The sequence below is a fragment of the Colossoma macropomum genome, unplaced genomic scaffold, assembly GCF_904425465.1.
Source record: "Colossoma macropomum unplaced genomic scaffold, Colossoma_macropomum, whole genome shotgun sequence".
NCBI classification, from domain to species: Eukaryota; Metazoa; Chordata; class Actinopteri; order Characiformes; family Serrasalmidae; genus Colossoma; species Colossoma macropomum.
In genome coordinates this window covers 15,264,719-15,282,127 of record NW_023494792.1, presented here as the reverse complement: position 1 = coordinate 15,282,127, position 17,409 = coordinate 15,264,719, and the positions used below count along the sequence as shown (strand labels likewise).

The 17,409-nt window shown below is 39.3% G+C and overlaps 2 protein-coding genes across 3 annotated transcripts; both read left to right on the top strand.

Annotated features, from left to right (window-relative positions):
• The first annotated feature begins 3,761 nt into the window (after window positions 1-3,761).
• On the top strand, window positions 3,762-5,759 carry lrrc10 (leucine rich repeat containing 10). Its single transcript, XM_036575467.1, has 2 exons — window positions 3,762-3,917; window positions 4,698-5,759. Exon 2 carries the CDS (start codon window positions 4,722-4,724, stop codon window positions 5,532-5,534), a length of 813 nt encoding a protein of 270 aa, XP_036431360.1. The 5' UTR covers window positions 3,762-3,917; window positions 4,698-4,721; the 3' UTR covers window positions 5,535-5,759.
• A 1,386-nt stretch (window positions 5,760-7,145) lies between these two features.
• On the top strand, window positions 7,146-16,192 carry fnbp4 (formin binding protein 4). Of its 2 annotated transcripts, none has more exons than XM_036576172.1 (17): window positions 7,146-7,332; window positions 9,101-9,175; window positions 9,327-9,454; window positions 9,672-9,837; window positions 10,125-10,272; window positions 10,455-10,557; window positions 10,699-11,031; window positions 11,136-11,337; window positions 11,531-11,628; window positions 11,772-11,876; window positions 12,451-12,584; window positions 13,434-13,594; window positions 13,728-13,951; window positions 14,060-14,213; window positions 14,328-14,518; window positions 14,753-14,910; window positions 14,998-16,192. In XM_036576172.1, exons 1-17 carry the CDS (start codon window positions 7,215-7,217, stop codon window positions 15,089-15,091), a joined length of 2,592 nt encoding a protein of 863 aa, XP_036432065.1. In that variant the 5' UTR covers window positions 7,146-7,214; the 3' UTR covers window positions 15,092-16,192. The 2 variants fall into 2 exon arrangements, with proteins under 2 accessions (XP_036432065.1, XP_036432064.1); XM_036576171.1 differs by having other exon boundaries at window positions 13,725-13,951.
• Window positions 16,193-17,409: the final 1,217 nt, after the last annotated feature.

Sequence of the window (17,409 nt, the reverse complement as noted above, 5' to 3'; positions counted from 1 at the left end):
AGTAATTCATACTGATTTACGTTATCATAGGCCGCACCGAGGTTTATACATCATTATTTACTCAGGTTATACGCTTACGGACATACCTGTTCATGTTGTGGAAATACATGGATGCACTTTGTTTTATTCAGTTTGATACTTTCTTATCTAGGCCAACATACCTGCTCTAGCAAGACAGCCCTGGCCCTGTTTGGCTAGCTTACATCACAAATATGACCATTTTATACTGTCCAGCTTGTATTCATGTATTTTCCTTGTGTGTTAGGTTCCAGAGTATTTCATGGGAATATACTTTGCTCTTAAATTAACATAAGCAACACATCTAGGTGGTAGGTAGTGTGCCAAACATGACCAAAAACTGTAAAGGTAACTTTTTTTAACGTTGCTTATGGATGTAAACAACTATTTCCAGAAGTTTTACTAATTTGTTTCCTTGAAGTGCCCATGTCTGATATTTTTCTTGTGTTATTTTTTCCCCAGAAGTTCACATATGACATGTGTGTGGTTTCACATGCCAAAAATATGTGTAATTTATCTTCCCATGACCATTTCTAATTTCTCCTTATCCCTTAGAATTGAACAGGTTGTTTTTGTCATGTGCCTTTAAGACTGATACATGTAAGTGAGCTCTGTTCTGATTGGCTGCCATGTTTTGTGCTTCATTTTAAAAGCAGTCCGGCCTTAAACACTCCTTCACAACTACAATGGGTGGGGCTAAATTACTGTAGGCAGAGTAGGGGGATATATGTGTTGGTTTTTGTGACATCACAAAAACAGTTAATTCAAAACATACTGGGTTTGCAGTTAAATTTTCATATCGCTGTTGTCAGAACAAAATCTTGTATCTCCAAAATGATAACTTTACAGGAGAAGGAAAAAAAAGCTACTTTACTTTTAATGTAAGTCAATGGAACCAGATATGTTTCCAAGTAATTTTGGGTGTTTCTTCTGGTCTATTTATTATGAAATGTACACACAAAATAAAGGACAACAGGCATTTTCAAATTGTGTCAAAAACAGAAAAACGACAAAAATGGAGATACAAGGTTTTGTTCTGACAGCAGCCATATATGGACTATACGGACTGGGAAGTGGATGGTATGTTTTGAAATTTAAGTAATGTTCAAATACTCTATCAAACTTTTATTTCAAAAAAGTGAGGAAAATTCGGTTTTCCTGATATGGGCTCTTTAAGTTTGTACTCGGTCCTCTGCCTTGGCTATTTAATGATCTACAGTACTACCAACTGTGTGAAGGCCAGTACAAACTTCTTTCAGTGAATACAGATCTGTTGGCCAAGCTGCACTGTCAGAAGCTCTTGTCAGAAGCTCTCCACTTAGCCACATGGCCACACAGACGCCCAACTGGCTGCCGTGATGAGAGCGTTGAGAGCAAGTTGGATACTGGCACCTTTCTTTCTGTATCGGAGCACTTCTGCACTTTTACTGCAGGTGCCATTAGGTCATTTGTAGACCTGGGTTTATGTTCAAGTTATCAAAGAGGAAAACAATTGTATTAGAAATTTAATGTTGTAAATATGAGGCTCAGATGTGTGAATTCTGATTTGTTCTCTCATTCTCAACTCCACTAGCAAAATTAGTCACCTTATTCTATCAATGATTAAAGGATTTTTCAAAATGTATACATAATACAAGTACAACCCCATTTCCAAAAAAGTTGGGATGCTGTGCAAAATGTAAATTAAAACAAAATGCAATGATATGCAAATCATTTAAACCCTATATTTCATTGAAAATAGTACAAAGAAAACATATCAAATGTTGAAACTGAGAAATTTTATTGTTTTTTTTTTAAAAATATATGCCCATTTTGAATTTGATGCCAACAATACGTTCCAAAAAAGTTGGGACAGGGCAACAAAAGGCTGTAAAAGTTGTGTAATGCTAAAAAAAATTTACCTGGTAAATTGGCAACAGGTCAGTAACATGATTGAGTATAAACAGAGCATCTCAGAGAGGCTGAGTCTTTCAGGAGTTAATCCAGAAATGCTGCCACCTTCTCTGGGCCTGAGCTCATTTAAAATGGACAGTTGCACAGTTCAAAAACCAGTATTCATGATGGTATAGGGGTGCATTAGTGCACATGGCATGGGTGATGTGCACATCTGCGAAGGCACCATTAATGCTAAACAATATGTACATGTTTTGGAGCAACATATGCTGCCACCCAGATGACGTCTTTTTCATGGAAGGCCTTGATTATTCCAGCAAGACAATGTCGAACCACATTCTGCATGTATTACAACAGCAAGGCTCCGTATTAAAATAGTCCAGGCGCTAAACTGACCTTCCAGTCTAGACCTGTCACCCACTGAAAACATTCAATGTGTTACAAATTGGAAAATGCGACCAAGGTGACCCCGAACTGTTGAGCAGCTGAAATCCTATATCAAGCAAGAACGAGAACACATTTCACTTTCAAAACTACAGCATTTGCTCTCCTCAGTTCCCAAACGCTTACAGAGTGTTATTAAAAGAAGAGGTGACGAAACACAGTGGTAAAGATGCCCCCGTCCCAACTTTTTTGGAACGGGTTGTTGGCATCAAATTCAAAATGGGCATATATTTTTCAAAAAACAATACAATTTCTCAGTTTCAACATTTGATATGTTGTCTTTGTAGTATTTTCCTTTAAAAATATGGTTTACACAATTTGCATATTATTGCATCCTAATTATATTTACACTCTGCACACGTCCCAACTTTTTTGAAAATAGCGTTGTACATAATTAAATTACTAATATATAACAAAAGTCATTCAGAGTGTTTTAATGTGAAACGGTGCACTGTAGAGAAACTTACTGAGTACACATGTCTTCTGAGTTTTACTATGTAATGTTGATAATAGTGAAATAGTCATAAAAAAATGTTAAAAAAACAAGCTTTAGACAAAAATGTTACCTGAAAACTAAAATTTATCATTAAAACAAAGTCTCAGCCATTAGGGAACATATTTCTAACTACTTTGTGCAATAACTTTCTGTTAAGGGAGCTTTTAGAGGCTTTAAAAGCTTCAGACTTCTGGTTCCTATCACCACCACTGTGAACAATTCAGACTCGGTAAGTTTTTCTAGAATGGTGCATTTCACATCAGATCACTCTGATTGACTTTGTTTAAAATCTGTGGATTTCCCTTTAGAGGACAGACAATTACTATTGCATTAGGATGTCAGAGATGCATTTAAACTGTATATAAAAGCCTTTCTTTATATGGGCATTTACCTCATACAGGAAATTATTGGGAAATTATTTGCAGTAATGACTAAAGGAAATCTGGCCAGAAAAGAGTGTTTAATATCTCAAATGCTGAAAGAAGAGTCCTGGGACCACAGATAGGATTTATATGTTTCACTTCCCCTGCAAGACACCATTTTTTTTTTTTTTATCATGTCTTACTTTCCTTATCTGGCCATAATTTACTGCTGTGGCTGTTCAGTCTAACCAAACACAAACACTGGGCTGTTGTGGTATGTTGACTGACTCAGCTAGCAGTGAGTGACTGGGGTAGTTGAGTCGCTTTGCTTATGTAGTCCTTGTTAGGTTGTGGAGTAGAGGCTAGATAAATGCTAGATATATAAAAGGCTAGATATAGGCTCCGACCCCCACCCCACACACACATTCCTTAATCACAGGACACTTCTTACTTATCACTGCCACTGGCCAGCTCCGCCTTCCATAGCCTGGGAAATCATACAACATGAATGAGGGAGGGCAAGCTGGATATCATCTTTGGCACTCTCTGGAGTCAGTAAGGCAAAGCTCAGAGCAAGGCAGAGATTTCAGCAGAGAGCAGGAGCACCAAATACCACTTTCTTATGGAAAAATAGATTCCATCAAATGAAGGAATGAAGGAAGGACCTGGGTAGACCATGATGAGGGGCTCTCTTCAGCTGTTTAGTAAGTAATGTCATTTATCAGTTTTGTCTACACTGCTTTACTAGGATTTAAACTCACTTCAATCAGTTTGTAAACTTCTAAGTACCAAATACTGAAGCTAATTTTGCTAACGTAAATTTAAAGGTGATTCAAAGGTGTGTTAAAGGGCCCATATCCTACATTTTTCTTGTATTTGATCTTTTTCCCTGAGGTCCACCTATGACATCTGTGTAATTCTGTGTAGCAAAAATAGTCGTAGTTCTTTTCACCTGACCATTTTTCCATCCCCTTTATTTCTTAGAATTAAACAGGCTGTTTTTGTTACTGTGCCTTGTCGACTGATGTAAATTATATTTTCATAGTATAACCATATTTTGACTATATGTGAATTAACTTTGCTCTGATTCGCTGCCCTGTACTGTGCTTCATTCAGAAAGCAGTCTGGGCCAAAACATTGTAACTTCAGTATGAATGGGTTGGGCCACATTGCTGTTGGTTGAATAGGTGGATATATGTAAATGTGTTGTTGTTTGTGACATCACAAAAATGCTGAATTCAAAACAGACTGTTTTTGCAGTTTATACAAACTGAGGAGTGAATTGCATGTGTTGAAACTTTAACATTGTCTACATATTACCTCAAAATTGAAAAAGTGGAGTTAATTCAGTTTTCTATGGACCCCTTTAATGATGCTTACTGACCCAATTAAACCAAGTCATTAACTATGGATGACAAAGGATGATCTATTTTGGATTTCTATTAATGAGCACTTCTACTTCTATATCTGTCCTCCTCATGCAGGGATCATGAATGTAGGTTGGAATAATGGGAAATGTTGTTCGTGGAGCTGCAGCCTTCATCCCGTCAGACAGATGTCAGAGATACTTGGTGGGGGACTTAAAGGAGATGCCCCTCGACTGTACTTTAGACCTGAGCAGTCACCAGCTGCGTCGCTTTCCCATTAGAGCATGTGCCTTCAGCGAACTTGTTAAACTTTACCTGAGTGATAACCACCTGAGCAGTCTGCCTCCTGAGCTCCACAGCCTCCAAAAGCTTCAGCTTCTGGCTCTGGACTTCAACTGCTTCGAGGAGTTGCCTTCGGTTGTTTGCGACCTTAGGCAGCTCAACATCCTCTACCTCGGCAATAATCGACTTTACAAACTGCCGAAGGAGCTGGCTCAGCTGACTGAACTAAAGACGCTGTGGTTGGAGACCAACTGCTTCATGAAGTTCCCATGTGTTGTATGTAAGCTTCCCAACCTCAAGACCCTTCATCTGGGCTACAATCAGTTTCGTAGCTTGCCGGGTGAGCTGGTTAGGTTAAATGAGCTGCGAAGCATCTGGCTAGCAGGAAATATGCTGAATGAATTTCCACCAGTGTTCCTAGAAATGCACTATTTGGAAGTGATTGACGTAGACAGGAACCGCATACGCCGTTTTCCAGCTCTTACCCACTTGAGGGGACTGAAGCTGGTCATCTATGACCATAACCCTTGCGTTAATGCACCATCAGTAGGGGAGGGTGTGAGGCGGGTGGGTCGGTGGGCTGACAGCTCTGAAGATGAAAATGATGAATCTGAGGTAAAGCTAGCTGAGGTGTCCATAGAGGTGAGAGGACAGATCCCAGAGAGTGAGTGATGTGAATGCTACAAGTACTAGGGTGTATACAATGCCTTTAGTCACACTGTATCTCACAATATGATATGCAAGCAGTAAGACACTGACCATTAATACTCAAATATCAATTCTATATGTGGTATTATAACAGGTACTTCCTAATGCAACAATATTATTGTTTAATTAAAATGTTTCATCTGGAACAGTGAAAAAATCAGAACAACAGCAGCTTCCATTGTAGTAAATAAAGACGTATTAAATATCAGTAACTTGTTTGGGTTCCTCTTATTTGCATTGCCTTGATTTCAGAAACAAACTAACTATTGCTGGTTGGTTCACTTGAAAAAGATAATGTATTTCAATGATGGATTGTTAAATTCCAACAATGTACCTCATCTCCTCAATTATGCATGTTTCATGTGACAGATTTGGGTCTCCATTTTGATGTAAGACCTTTAATAGGTTTTTATCATCATTCTTGCTGCTCCAGGTCTGTGGTAGAGCAAACTGCTGAACAGATACTGTTCTCTGCACAGTTATGAATGACCCTCTTTAAATGATGTGTTTACACTTGTTAAAATACATGAAGAGGTTTCACTGATACTGTTCAAGAGGGTTTACTGTATGCATCAATGTTTGTGATTAATGTCTCAAAATCTCATCATGACTATGTGAAGTGTGTTGTTCTCTGTCTCTCTCTCTCTCTCTCTCTCTCTTTCTCTCTCTCTCTCTCACACACACACACACTTAAAGAGAAACAGAAGACATTCCAACCTTTAGTATCAAATTCTAGTTCTTGAAGACTTTGAAAATAGACTGTTCTTGAATACCTCAGAAGTCAACGTCAAAATGAATAGGAAACCACAAAACATTTTCCTTCTGTACCGTGACATATTTCTGCATGAAATGCTGTAACAGGAAGAGTCTCTGAGCTAGCAGAGCATGTTATCTCAATGATAAGTGTAGGTGGTGAGAATTGGATGATGATGATGATTGTTATTATTATTATTATTAATATATAATAATAATAATAATAATAATAATAATTTTAAGGTGCTGTCAAGTTGAGTCTGACTCTTGGCAACCAAATACATAATGTTTCTCCACAATATCCTGTCTTCTGTCTGCGTTAATAATGATATTAGTATTTAACATTATTTTTCCCACCCGCTGGTGCATGGTGATGTAACCAAGACACTGAAGATGTTTTAGAGATGGGCTAAAGTCCCAACACTTTGATTAAAGGTTACAAGAAAAAAAGAATTGTGACTTTGAAATGAAATGGAATTATTAGTTGTGCTTAATATGACCAGGGGCGAACTAACAAAGAAAAAACACCTGTTTTGATTTCATACGACCTCCCACAGAGTCACCGTTGGGATTAAACAGAAGAAGCCTGAAAAGCCCTGATGGCAGCACGCTGGGTAACAACAAAGTTCGAGCGAAAGTTTCTCTTTGATGGTGGTAGCAAAACACATTGGTCTTTTAAAATTTTTTTTTTTTTTATAAAGGATAATTACTGGATATTTACAGTGCGAACCTTGCGAACAGTGAAAGAACAAGCAAACAGCGAGTTGGGTCTTTTATTATGGAGGGCGTATTTCAGGCCACCGGCGCTTCCTTCACGCAGCTTGAGCGAGTTTCATTTTGCGGCTAGCTGGGCTCCATTACCGCACAGCGCCTTCACAGACCGTCACAGTGATGGGAAAGAAAACCCGGACGGGGACGGGCCGGCGGACAATCCTGCAGCTTTCTCCACCAGGACCTCGCAGTGGAACCGGAGTAGGAAGAGAAGAAGCGTTAGCTTCTGGGTCCGAAGGTCAGAAAATGTTCTTGTTATGTTTTAAAGCTCATTTCATTTGACAGGCCCAGTAAATCTAACATTATGTAAGCTACTTAGTTAGCTCGACTGAGGTCTCCGTGCCTTTCGGCCTCGCCCAGGCCAAAAAGATTTACAGCTAACCTCGTCAGCTTTTACCGACAACGTATCACGGTAGCCAAGTATGTTGAGTAACGTTAGCTAGCTAACTGAATAAGCGTGGTACATTCACAGTAATTAGTTTACTGAACTAATACAACTAACCTACGGTGTTTAAATTCACGTTGAACAGGACTGAGTTGAGTCACTGTGAAACAGGAAGCTAACGTTAGAGGGGGGATATCAAGCTAACCTAGCTAGGTTAACCTAAGTAACTGTTAACGTTAGCACTAAAATGGACTTCTAAAACGAGATAGCTTCAGACAACTAGCAGGGGATTTTGTCGTTTTGTTTATTCAAGCGGTAGTTAGCTACGCTGTTTAGCTCCGCAAAAAATCACTGGTATAACTTTGCTAGCTAGCAAAGTAACGTTAGCTTTAATGTGGGTCGGCTCGCTAACAAAAGGTTTGTAAGTTAAGCGGAGTTTGTTAGCGCACACTGCACGGGGCTGCAGCGTTCAGCGCAAAGCACACCACTCACTTAATCAGTAGAGGTACACAATATGGCAAAAATACTTAGACATTTTTATTGATTAACGGTGTGCATCGCTATATTCCGTTTTCCTGAAGTTTGATAAGGTGGAACTGACCAAACAGAACCATAAGTGCCACATTAAAAATACTGTCAAAAATTGAACGCAGCATTTTTTGTTCTATGTCTTCTATACGACACCACAACTTAATAGTAGGGGTAAATAATTTGCAGAAAGTACCTGATTGAGGTTTTTCTGACCTGTATTTGGATTGAAATTATTTTCTATAAATTAAGCTTCAGGACTTATTTTTTTTTTTATTTGTGTGTTTGTTTATTTTTGGCAAAGAACACCAGCGTATCTGCTTTTCAGGCTTGAGGCTTGAACGCTGAACATAGTGTGCCAAACTGTCAGTTAGTTGTGGTTGTGTTGTCCGGTACGTAGCACATGGATGTTTAGTTGCTTCTGACTGCTCGTGTTTAGCTGATCTAAGGGCAGCTCACAAGCTCTTTGTTATTGGGTTAAAATTCCCCTCTTAACACTTGTGAAGACATTGGGCCTCATTTACTAATATCTTCCTATGTTTTTTCTGAAGTTTGTTATTATGAAAAGTCCTAAAAAAATGTACATCAGATTTACATGTTCTTAAACAGAGCACAAAGGTACAGAACGGTTCGCACCTTTGTGCTCTTGAGTGTGTGTAGATTCTGTTCCTACCTAAGAACAAATCCCAAATAAGAAAACATTGGTGAATGTCAGAATTTTCATGAAAACCGTGTAAGTGGGTTTTGCAGGTTTAATGATATGAAATAATGGCTTTTTGTGATTTTTATATAGAAATGATAAGTCTTTAAGCCCTATTAACTTATATGCTTTTTTTGATGAAAAATACAGTTAATCATTGTTCTTGAAGTACTGACGATATCCACAAATAAGTTCTTAAAAGCATATTGTGATCTAATGTGACTCCCTACTGGCTAGGCAGGCGATGTCTTAGCAAATTACTGCGTTGTATTTCTCTGATGTGTCAGTACATTTGATAAATGTTAATGTTAGTGTAGTGTTAGCTGTATCATAGCTCTTGGAAGTTCATTGGTAAGATTCTGCGTGTTTATTAATTATTTTAATATTTTGCAGAGGAGCCGGAGGGTAACACCGACGACCACAGTGAACTGAACATCAGAATGAAAATGCCAGCTGTGAAGGCAACACGTACGTCAAGTGTCTTATACATACAATGCCTACTTCTGGTGGTCAATGTTATGTTTATCATTTTAACTAAGTAGAGTCTGGAGTCTGAATTTATTTTTCATAGGAAGAGTTCTGTTAGCATGAGGTCAAGTTCGTTGTGTTTGTTTTGTAGAGGGCTTATCATTGCTGGGTGCCTATGAGGATAGTGAGGAGGAAGATGCATCTGAAACCAGTTCTACCACAAAGGGAAAGCACAACCGGTCTGCCGACATTGACAGTACCCTTGCCAGTTTCATGGCTGTAAGTATGCTTTATTTGCTTTAATAGTCATTCAGTGGTTGACATTTGTATTTATATATTGTTGTTTTCTCTGCATTAGATCTCTTTAGTGGAAATTTTAATTATATGAGCTTTTTTAAAATATTCACACTGTTTTCCCACTTTCTTACTGTAATGACTAGATGATACCGATTAAGTATCTGTTGATAACTCCCCTCACCCTTTCCTTCTGTTGCAGGAAATTGATGCTATCACCACTCAACCCCCCCAGACTGATGATTCTACGCCCAGTGCTCCTGCACCTACCCCGCCACGTCCTGAACCCAAGATAGAACCACAGGCCCATGTTCAGAATGGCTCAACACAAGAATTTCAGTATAACACACAGTATTCCTTGGCAGGAGGTGGGTTTTCTAGTGTGCTTTTCTCAATTAAGAGTATGTCCAATTTGTTAGTAGTTGCTTAATGGTGGTTATCATTAAAGTGGTACATGCATTGTAGTATGAATACTTGATTATACAGTTCAAGTGTGCAACTTATTGTATTGGATAGAGCAGTGTATTTAACTCTGTAAACGAAATAAAACATTTGTATTGGCTAAATACTGGTTTTTCCTATAACAATACTGTAGTCTGTTAGGAAGAGGTAAATAGCAAGCCTGAAGTAAACTTTTAATTTTGTTTTACTTTAGCTGGGCTTGAGATGGGCGATTGGCAGGAGGTGTGGGATGAGAACACAGGCTGCTACTACTATTGGAACACCCAGACTAATGAGGTTGTGTGGGAGCTCCCCCACTACCTGGCAGACCAGATGCAGAGTCTTCAGCAGTACACAGACAGGTGAGTTTTGACTAAGACGTCAGTTAAGCAAACAAAACATTTAATTTGATAATCATTTATTCTCCATAGCCATTTGGGAAAATGTCTATATTCAGATTATTGAAAACATATGCTGCAGAAAGATCTATTGGAAAATTGTCAGACACCGCCTTTGTTTCAGCTGAATGTTTTATGTTCCACAGTTCATCTGTCAACGGCAGTGGCGTGTCGCATCATACAGATGGTCATCCTGAACAGCATTCTGCTTTGTCTACTACTGCATCTAAGAAGGAACCAAAGAAGAAGGCATGTTTTAAATTTTTACTTCATGTCCATGTCAATAGTATTATAACTTGATATTTATATATATATTGTATGTACATTTGTTGTTTACAGTTTGGTTGTGCTTTGGTGGTTAATAATTCCCAGTTCTGTGCTGTTACACAGGAGGTGATTGAGAGTGTGGTGGCTTTAATTAGTGATGAGGAGGAGAGGAGAGGGGTGGCTGCCTCTCTCCTTGCACCCCTCTTACCACCTGAAGTGAAAGAGGTAGAAGAGAAATGGAGGAAGAAGGTTCTGGCCATGGAGGAGAATGTGGAAAATACTCCAGAGATCGAGGGTGATGTTCCTCACTCTTCAGACTCCCCTGCTGTTGGTGATGTAGAAAGCCCTGCTCACTGTAACCAACACAGTAGGAACCACTCTGTTGAAAACTCTGATGGAGAAGAGGAGACAGAGGAGGATACCATGGAACTGGAGCTTGCGTTAGAGAGGAAAAAGGTACCAGACCAATCAGACTTTGTTCACAATTACTAGGGACTGCATGTGTATACTTATTCAGTTTTTATATGGCAGGGCAAATACTTAATCTCTTGTCACCGCAGGCGGAGCTTCGTGCATTGGAGGAAGGTGATGTCAGTGCTGGTGGTTCCAGTCCCTGTTCTGAGGCCAGTCAGGAGGGCTCTCGGGGTCTCTCGTTGAAGAAGACAAAGTGGAAAACGGCTTTTCTTCGCGCTCAAAGCCCTGACTCAAACAGCAGAGGCTCTGATAAGGCAGGATGTGACACGTTGGAAGATTTAGATGCGGGTAGGAAGCACCACACAGGAAAAACACATGATTTACACTCGACAATTTAATGGTTGTTTTAGTGTTCAATTTGCATAATGTCCACAACATATTCATTTTTTTAACATGTATTTCATGTTATACCATAGTCATACCATGCATAGCTACTATATAAGTTTTTAAATTTGTGCATTTTTGGGTTTTTTTTTCCCAGTACATTCCAGAATAGCTGACAAGCAAGGGGACAAAGAAAAAGAGGAAAAGGACAAGACTGTGCCCAAAGCCCCAGAGGAGGAAACTCCAGACCTCAAAGTAATGCTAACATATAGCAAAATTTCACATAATAGTAAATGTTGATTAAAAAGAAAGTTCAGAGAATTGCAGTAAGCTTTTCTGATTATTAACAAGTTGCAGCACAGTTGAGTAAAATCACACTTTAATTTTGCTTTAATTAGTTTCAGATCGGAGAGCTTGCAAATACATTAACCAGCAAAATGGAGTTCCTGGGAATCAACAAAAAGGCCATCTCTAACTTTCAACTGCTCTTGTTACAAACGGAGGTAAGTCTGTAATATTGCAGTTTTCTGTGACCTCAACAAGAGTACTTCAGCTGAATGAGTTTTACATATCCCATAACCTAATGTTTTAGGAGTTTATATTGCCTGTGCAAGTAATTGCACTGAAATGTGATTGAAAGAACAAAGATTATTGTTGTGCTCCGTGAAACATAGAAAGTAGATTACTGCAGGTGTATAAATAAAAAAATCTGAATAAAAATGGAGTGAAAGAGCGCTGCTGAAAAGTCTAATAAAAATATATATTTCATTAAATAGAGTGCAAAAATAAAGAGTTTTGTGTAAACCTTGGTTTGTGTTAGGCTTTTATTTATTTATTTATTTATTTTAAAGATTTGTCTGACTTTTCATCAGTGCGTGGGCAACACTCATTTTATTTCAGTGAATTAAATGACCACAGAATTGTGATGAGCTGTTTTTATTGTCTCCTTTTGTGTATGATGCTCCAAACCAGTCAAATTCAATTTGATGTCATTGCAGAGTTCATGATTTCTAAAATTTCTGAGACTGCATGTACTGTGAATTCTAATTTTCACATTTGGTTTTCTATCTTCTTTAGACACGGATAGCAGACTGGCGAGAGGGTGCACTGAATGGAAATTATCTCCGTCGCAGGTTGCAGGAAGCCGCTGAGCACATAAAACATTACGAACTTAACGCCACTCCCAAGGGCTGGTCCTGCCACTGGGACAGGTACGCGCTCCTTACCTTTCACATCTTTATCACGCCACCCCCTCCCTTAAAAAATAAAAAAAACAAACAAACTCTTAACTCCCATCCCACTCATGTGATGATTGACTACATTACCTCTGCTACATGGCAAATATCTGACTGGTTCATGTAGTGTTGGGGAATATCACCAAACGAGGAGAAAGACAGTTATGGTATAAGGGAGCATCTGTAAAGAGCCAGCCTGACAGCAACAGAGCCCCAAAGAGATGAGCCCAGTCACCCCAAAATCAGACAGAAGGGTTCATTAGCTCTTAGGAAGGTGCTTGCGCGTGCAAGAGCTTTGAACTTTACAGGACTGGCCCAAAATGATGGGAGAATGAGTGACACAGAGTGACTACATGGAAGCAGCGTGTCACACAAGCATCAGTTAAAGCGAAGACGGTGCCTTTCCCTTGGAGCCTGAAGGTCAGACCAATCTATTTTGTTTACTGTTTTCTTTTCCATGCACCATTTGATGATTGTATAAATGCTTTTCCTTTTACCCTCTACTGAAGATGTCTTAGGGCATCTCGGGTGGGTTTTTTCTGTGTGAGTATTGCTGTGGTTGTTGTTGTTGTTGTTCAATAAACTTTACAGGTTTTGCTATAATTTTTTGGTTTGTTTTTGAGAATAAGGTGGGTCCATCACCAGTGTCCCCACTTCCAATCTGGCTCCTCTCCTGGGCTTAAAGCGAAGCCCAACTCAACTTGCCCCAATGGGGAACTAGAGACCCCCTACTTCTTTTTAAGTCTCCATGGGTCTCATGTTCTTAAGCTCAGTTTAGAAACCAGTTGGTAAGACCTTGTTGTGTGTTTGTTTCTCCACCTCTAGAGATCACAGGCGGTACTTCTATGTGAATGACCGGACGAGTGCCTCCCAGTGGGAATTTCCAGTAGTGGAGGAAGAAGAGGATGCCAAGGCTCCTGAACCTGCTGTAGCTGTCCAAGGAAATGCAGGTCATCTGCCTGCTGAGGTTTCCAGTGGTCTAGTAGGTAGGCATCTGTTAAAGAACTTTACAGTACCCAGAACAGTATGGGTATCATGTTTGATGTAATGTGCCCAATATTGAAGGCGTTGATGAACAGCAGCTGGTAAAAGGTAACGAGCACGTGTTTATTTCAGCAGGAGCATCGTTTGGAGAAAGCCAGGCCTACTGGTCTGTTCATCAACCTCCACTTCCTCCAGAAACTCCACCTCCTCCTGTAGAGCAACCTCCTCCACCGCCACCACCACCAGAATCACCTCCTCCACCCCCTCCCCCACCCCTCAGTGACGATGGGGAGATTGAGGAAGTAGAGATGGAAGATGAGGATGCTGAGCCACCTGCTCCTGGAACTGAAGAATTCAAGGTTTGTGTTCAGTTTTACTAAGTATAATATATGTGCTCTTTTTTATGGAAGGGAGTTTTCCTTTTTATTGCAGTGTTACATTTGGGCTTAAGCATTTGTCTTCCCCAGGCCAGTGAAGCAGCAGCAGCAGCAGCAGCAGCAGCAGCCCAAGGAGCCACAGCTAAAGCTCAGAAGCGGAAAGCTCTGGGCTCAGCACAGCCAAACAAGACCATCACTATTGGGAGCAGTCCCATACTTTATACCCAACCAACTGCCAGCTCAGGTGAGGGACGAGGCTTGCAAAAATGCACCTCGTCAAAGAATTGCTTGCCTTGAATTTTGAGTATTTATTCCTTTGCCACTTCATCCAATTATGAATGATTTCATGTTCTCACAGTCCCTGTGATGGCTGGAAATGCTTACTGGGGAATTCCAGCAGTAGCTGTACCCCCTCTGCCATCAGAGAACTTAGCTCCACCAGTGCCAGCCCCACCCTCTCAACCTCCACCGCCAGCACCTCAGCCCCCAAGTGACCCACCGTCTGGGAAAATGCTTGTGGACAAAACTAAAAAGCTAAAGAAAGAGAAGGTGCGTTGTTGAGTTTGCCTGTCTTGTTCTGTCTCTCTTCTGTGTTTTAAAATGTTGAAGAGGGTGTATCAGATCATTTTGTTTTTTGTACAGTAGCCCCAAATGTGAATAATATTTATGAATGAACACTAACTGTACTTTCTCTGTTGACTCGGGCAGATGAGATTTCAGTGCCGATGAAAAGCTTGCGAAAACAAATATTAAATTCCACCCCCCCCCCATTTTTGTTCTTAGATGAAAAAGAGTAAGACAAAAATGCCGTCTCTGGTGAAAAAATGGCAGAGCATTCAAAGAGAACTGGATGAAGAGGAGAAGTCAAGTTCTAGTGATGAAGATCGAGACCAGCTGAACAACAGGCGCATTGAAGAGTGGAAACAGCAACAGCTTTCCTCGTAAGTCTGTTAAAGAGGAGTGAGATTCGATACTTTTTAAAATCTATTGAATGTACAATTACAGTGTTGTTAATCTTAAATTTGCAGAGGAAAGGCAGTAAAGAATGCCAACTTTGAAGCCCTTCCTGATGACTGGAGGGAGAGGCTGCTGAAGAAGAGGAAGATGATGCAGAGTTCATAACATCTGTAATGCACAACTCGCACATGGTCACTTCAAACACTTCCATCTGCAGTGGTCCGTCTTTGACTGCATCTTTCTTCTTTCATCCTGGTCCCGTAGGATGAATTAGAGCAAACTGAATGAATGTGTTTTTTTTTGTTTTTTTTTTTGTTTTGTTTTTTTTTTTAAATATATGCACAAATATTGCCATCTTCTTACCTTCAAGTCCTTTGTAACACTTTCATTGAAAAGACAAAGTTTTCTGTAAAAAGGTGTTAAACAAGATGTCTTTCTGCTTACTGGCTTTTGTAAAGTGGCCCCTGAGTGTAAATAGAATTTGTATTTCATATTGTTTACATGTAGACCCTTTACGCTAATCAAAAATGTCAAAACATTCATTCTCAAAACTGCCTTCCTTTTTTTGTTTCAGCATGGTTTGACTTTGAGACTAATGGTCGATATGGACTATGTCTGTTTTTGTGATGGGGATAGTTACTTTTGGGAATCTTGAGCCTTAAATCTCAAGATTGTTCACTGTGGAAATTAAGGGATTTTCCAAAAATGGACACTGATGTCTAGGAGATGCAGCCCTGGTGATCTAGAGTATTTTTACCAACTTGAACCTAAAGAGTAGTACACATTTGTGGAGGGGACATTTAAGAACCACTGTGCAAACAGGTTTTCTCCACCACTTTTGTCTTAGAATGTATGTGATGAAGCTATATGAACAATGACAATAACTTAATTTCTGTGGTTATAAATTATTTAGGTTCCCAAAGAGAGAACTATAGCCTGCTCACTCTAGTGTTGAGATCTTGTGCTCATTTGACTAGATGAAATGACCATGCTGGCTGCAACCATTCCACTCTAATTCTTCATAAGTGGACTAACGGTGCATCATTTTCTCAGTTGAATCTGCATGGAGACAAGTCAGCTCTGTGAATGTGCCAACTGCTTCAGTTTTCCTCAACACATCTCAACGTTTATCTGTTTTACTGCAGTGTTACTTATACATCTCTCACTGGAGTGTTCTGTGTAGTTGTATACTTGACAGGAATGGGGGCCAGTGAAGTTTTCTATGTTGTAAATAATGAATAAACTTTTTTCCATCTGTACAGATTATAAATTGTTTAGCCGTTTTGAAAAGCGTTACTGGAAACTACAGATCTACAAATATTTGCTTTTTATAATAAAAAGTGTCTGAAGGATTTTTGAAATGGTAGACCGTGCCAGTTTATTAGAAATGAGAGACAGTTCCACAGCAAGGGTTGTTCAAGGTTTTAGATAAGAAATTAATGGTAAATAACTATGATGTGTTCAAATTGAACTGAACTTTCAGTCTGAAGCTAATTTGTGTTGTTTTAACCAACTACCATCCTACTGTAAATGGGCTAATAATGTGACCCAAATTTAGCTCTTTATAATCTGTGAGCAAAATTAGATTAACAGAAGACGCAACTATATGAAAGAGTAGGCATTTAACACATTTCTAGTGTTGGACGATTTATAACGGGGAATGCTGTTATCGGTTTAATTTAAAAAAAAAAAAACCTTTTGATCAGATACCTATAGAAATTCTGGTCAAAAGCAGCACATAAAGCTTATTAAAACTACATAACGTTATTTTGGAGCACAACAGTCTCCCTGTTAAGAAATTAAAGTTGAAAATAGTTCGGAGCCGGTCTTACAGTAGACTGCGTTTCATTAGGTATATTAACCTTTTCCCGTCCTTACCTGGAGTTATTATTTCATCTCGATTAAAATAAAACGGGGAGGTGTTTTACAGTGGTGGTGATAGAAACAAGGACCAGGAGACCTGATGTCTACATCGCAAATACAGCCACTTTAATTACTTCCCAAGACCGCCAGTGAACCTATACGTGTCTCCTGAGTTATGTATGTAATGGTGAAAAATCTGAAAAAAAAAAAAAATTGTGGACTGTTTTACCTATGAACACCCTGCATGTATCCCTCCACCGTAAATGGATTCAAATTTGATTAAAATTTGTTTTGGACCAAAACTTAATCATAATACTGCTGCAAAATACTGTCTCAGACATCAGGCTGAGCATTTATAACCATTTCATGCAATGAATTTCTGTGAGGGAGGTTTAGGGGCATTAAATTCTTCAGACGTCTGGTTCCTATCACCACCACTGTGAGCAAAACTGTAAGTTTCTCTAGAACAGCGTTTCACACGAAACCACACTGATTTCCCTTTTTGACTTGTTAACCACTTAATTATGCAGAAATGTAGAAAAAAATGGTGGCGTCCCACTTTAAGGATTTTGTGCAATCATTGTGGCTTTCACGGAAAGTGCACTTGGTATCCATAGTAA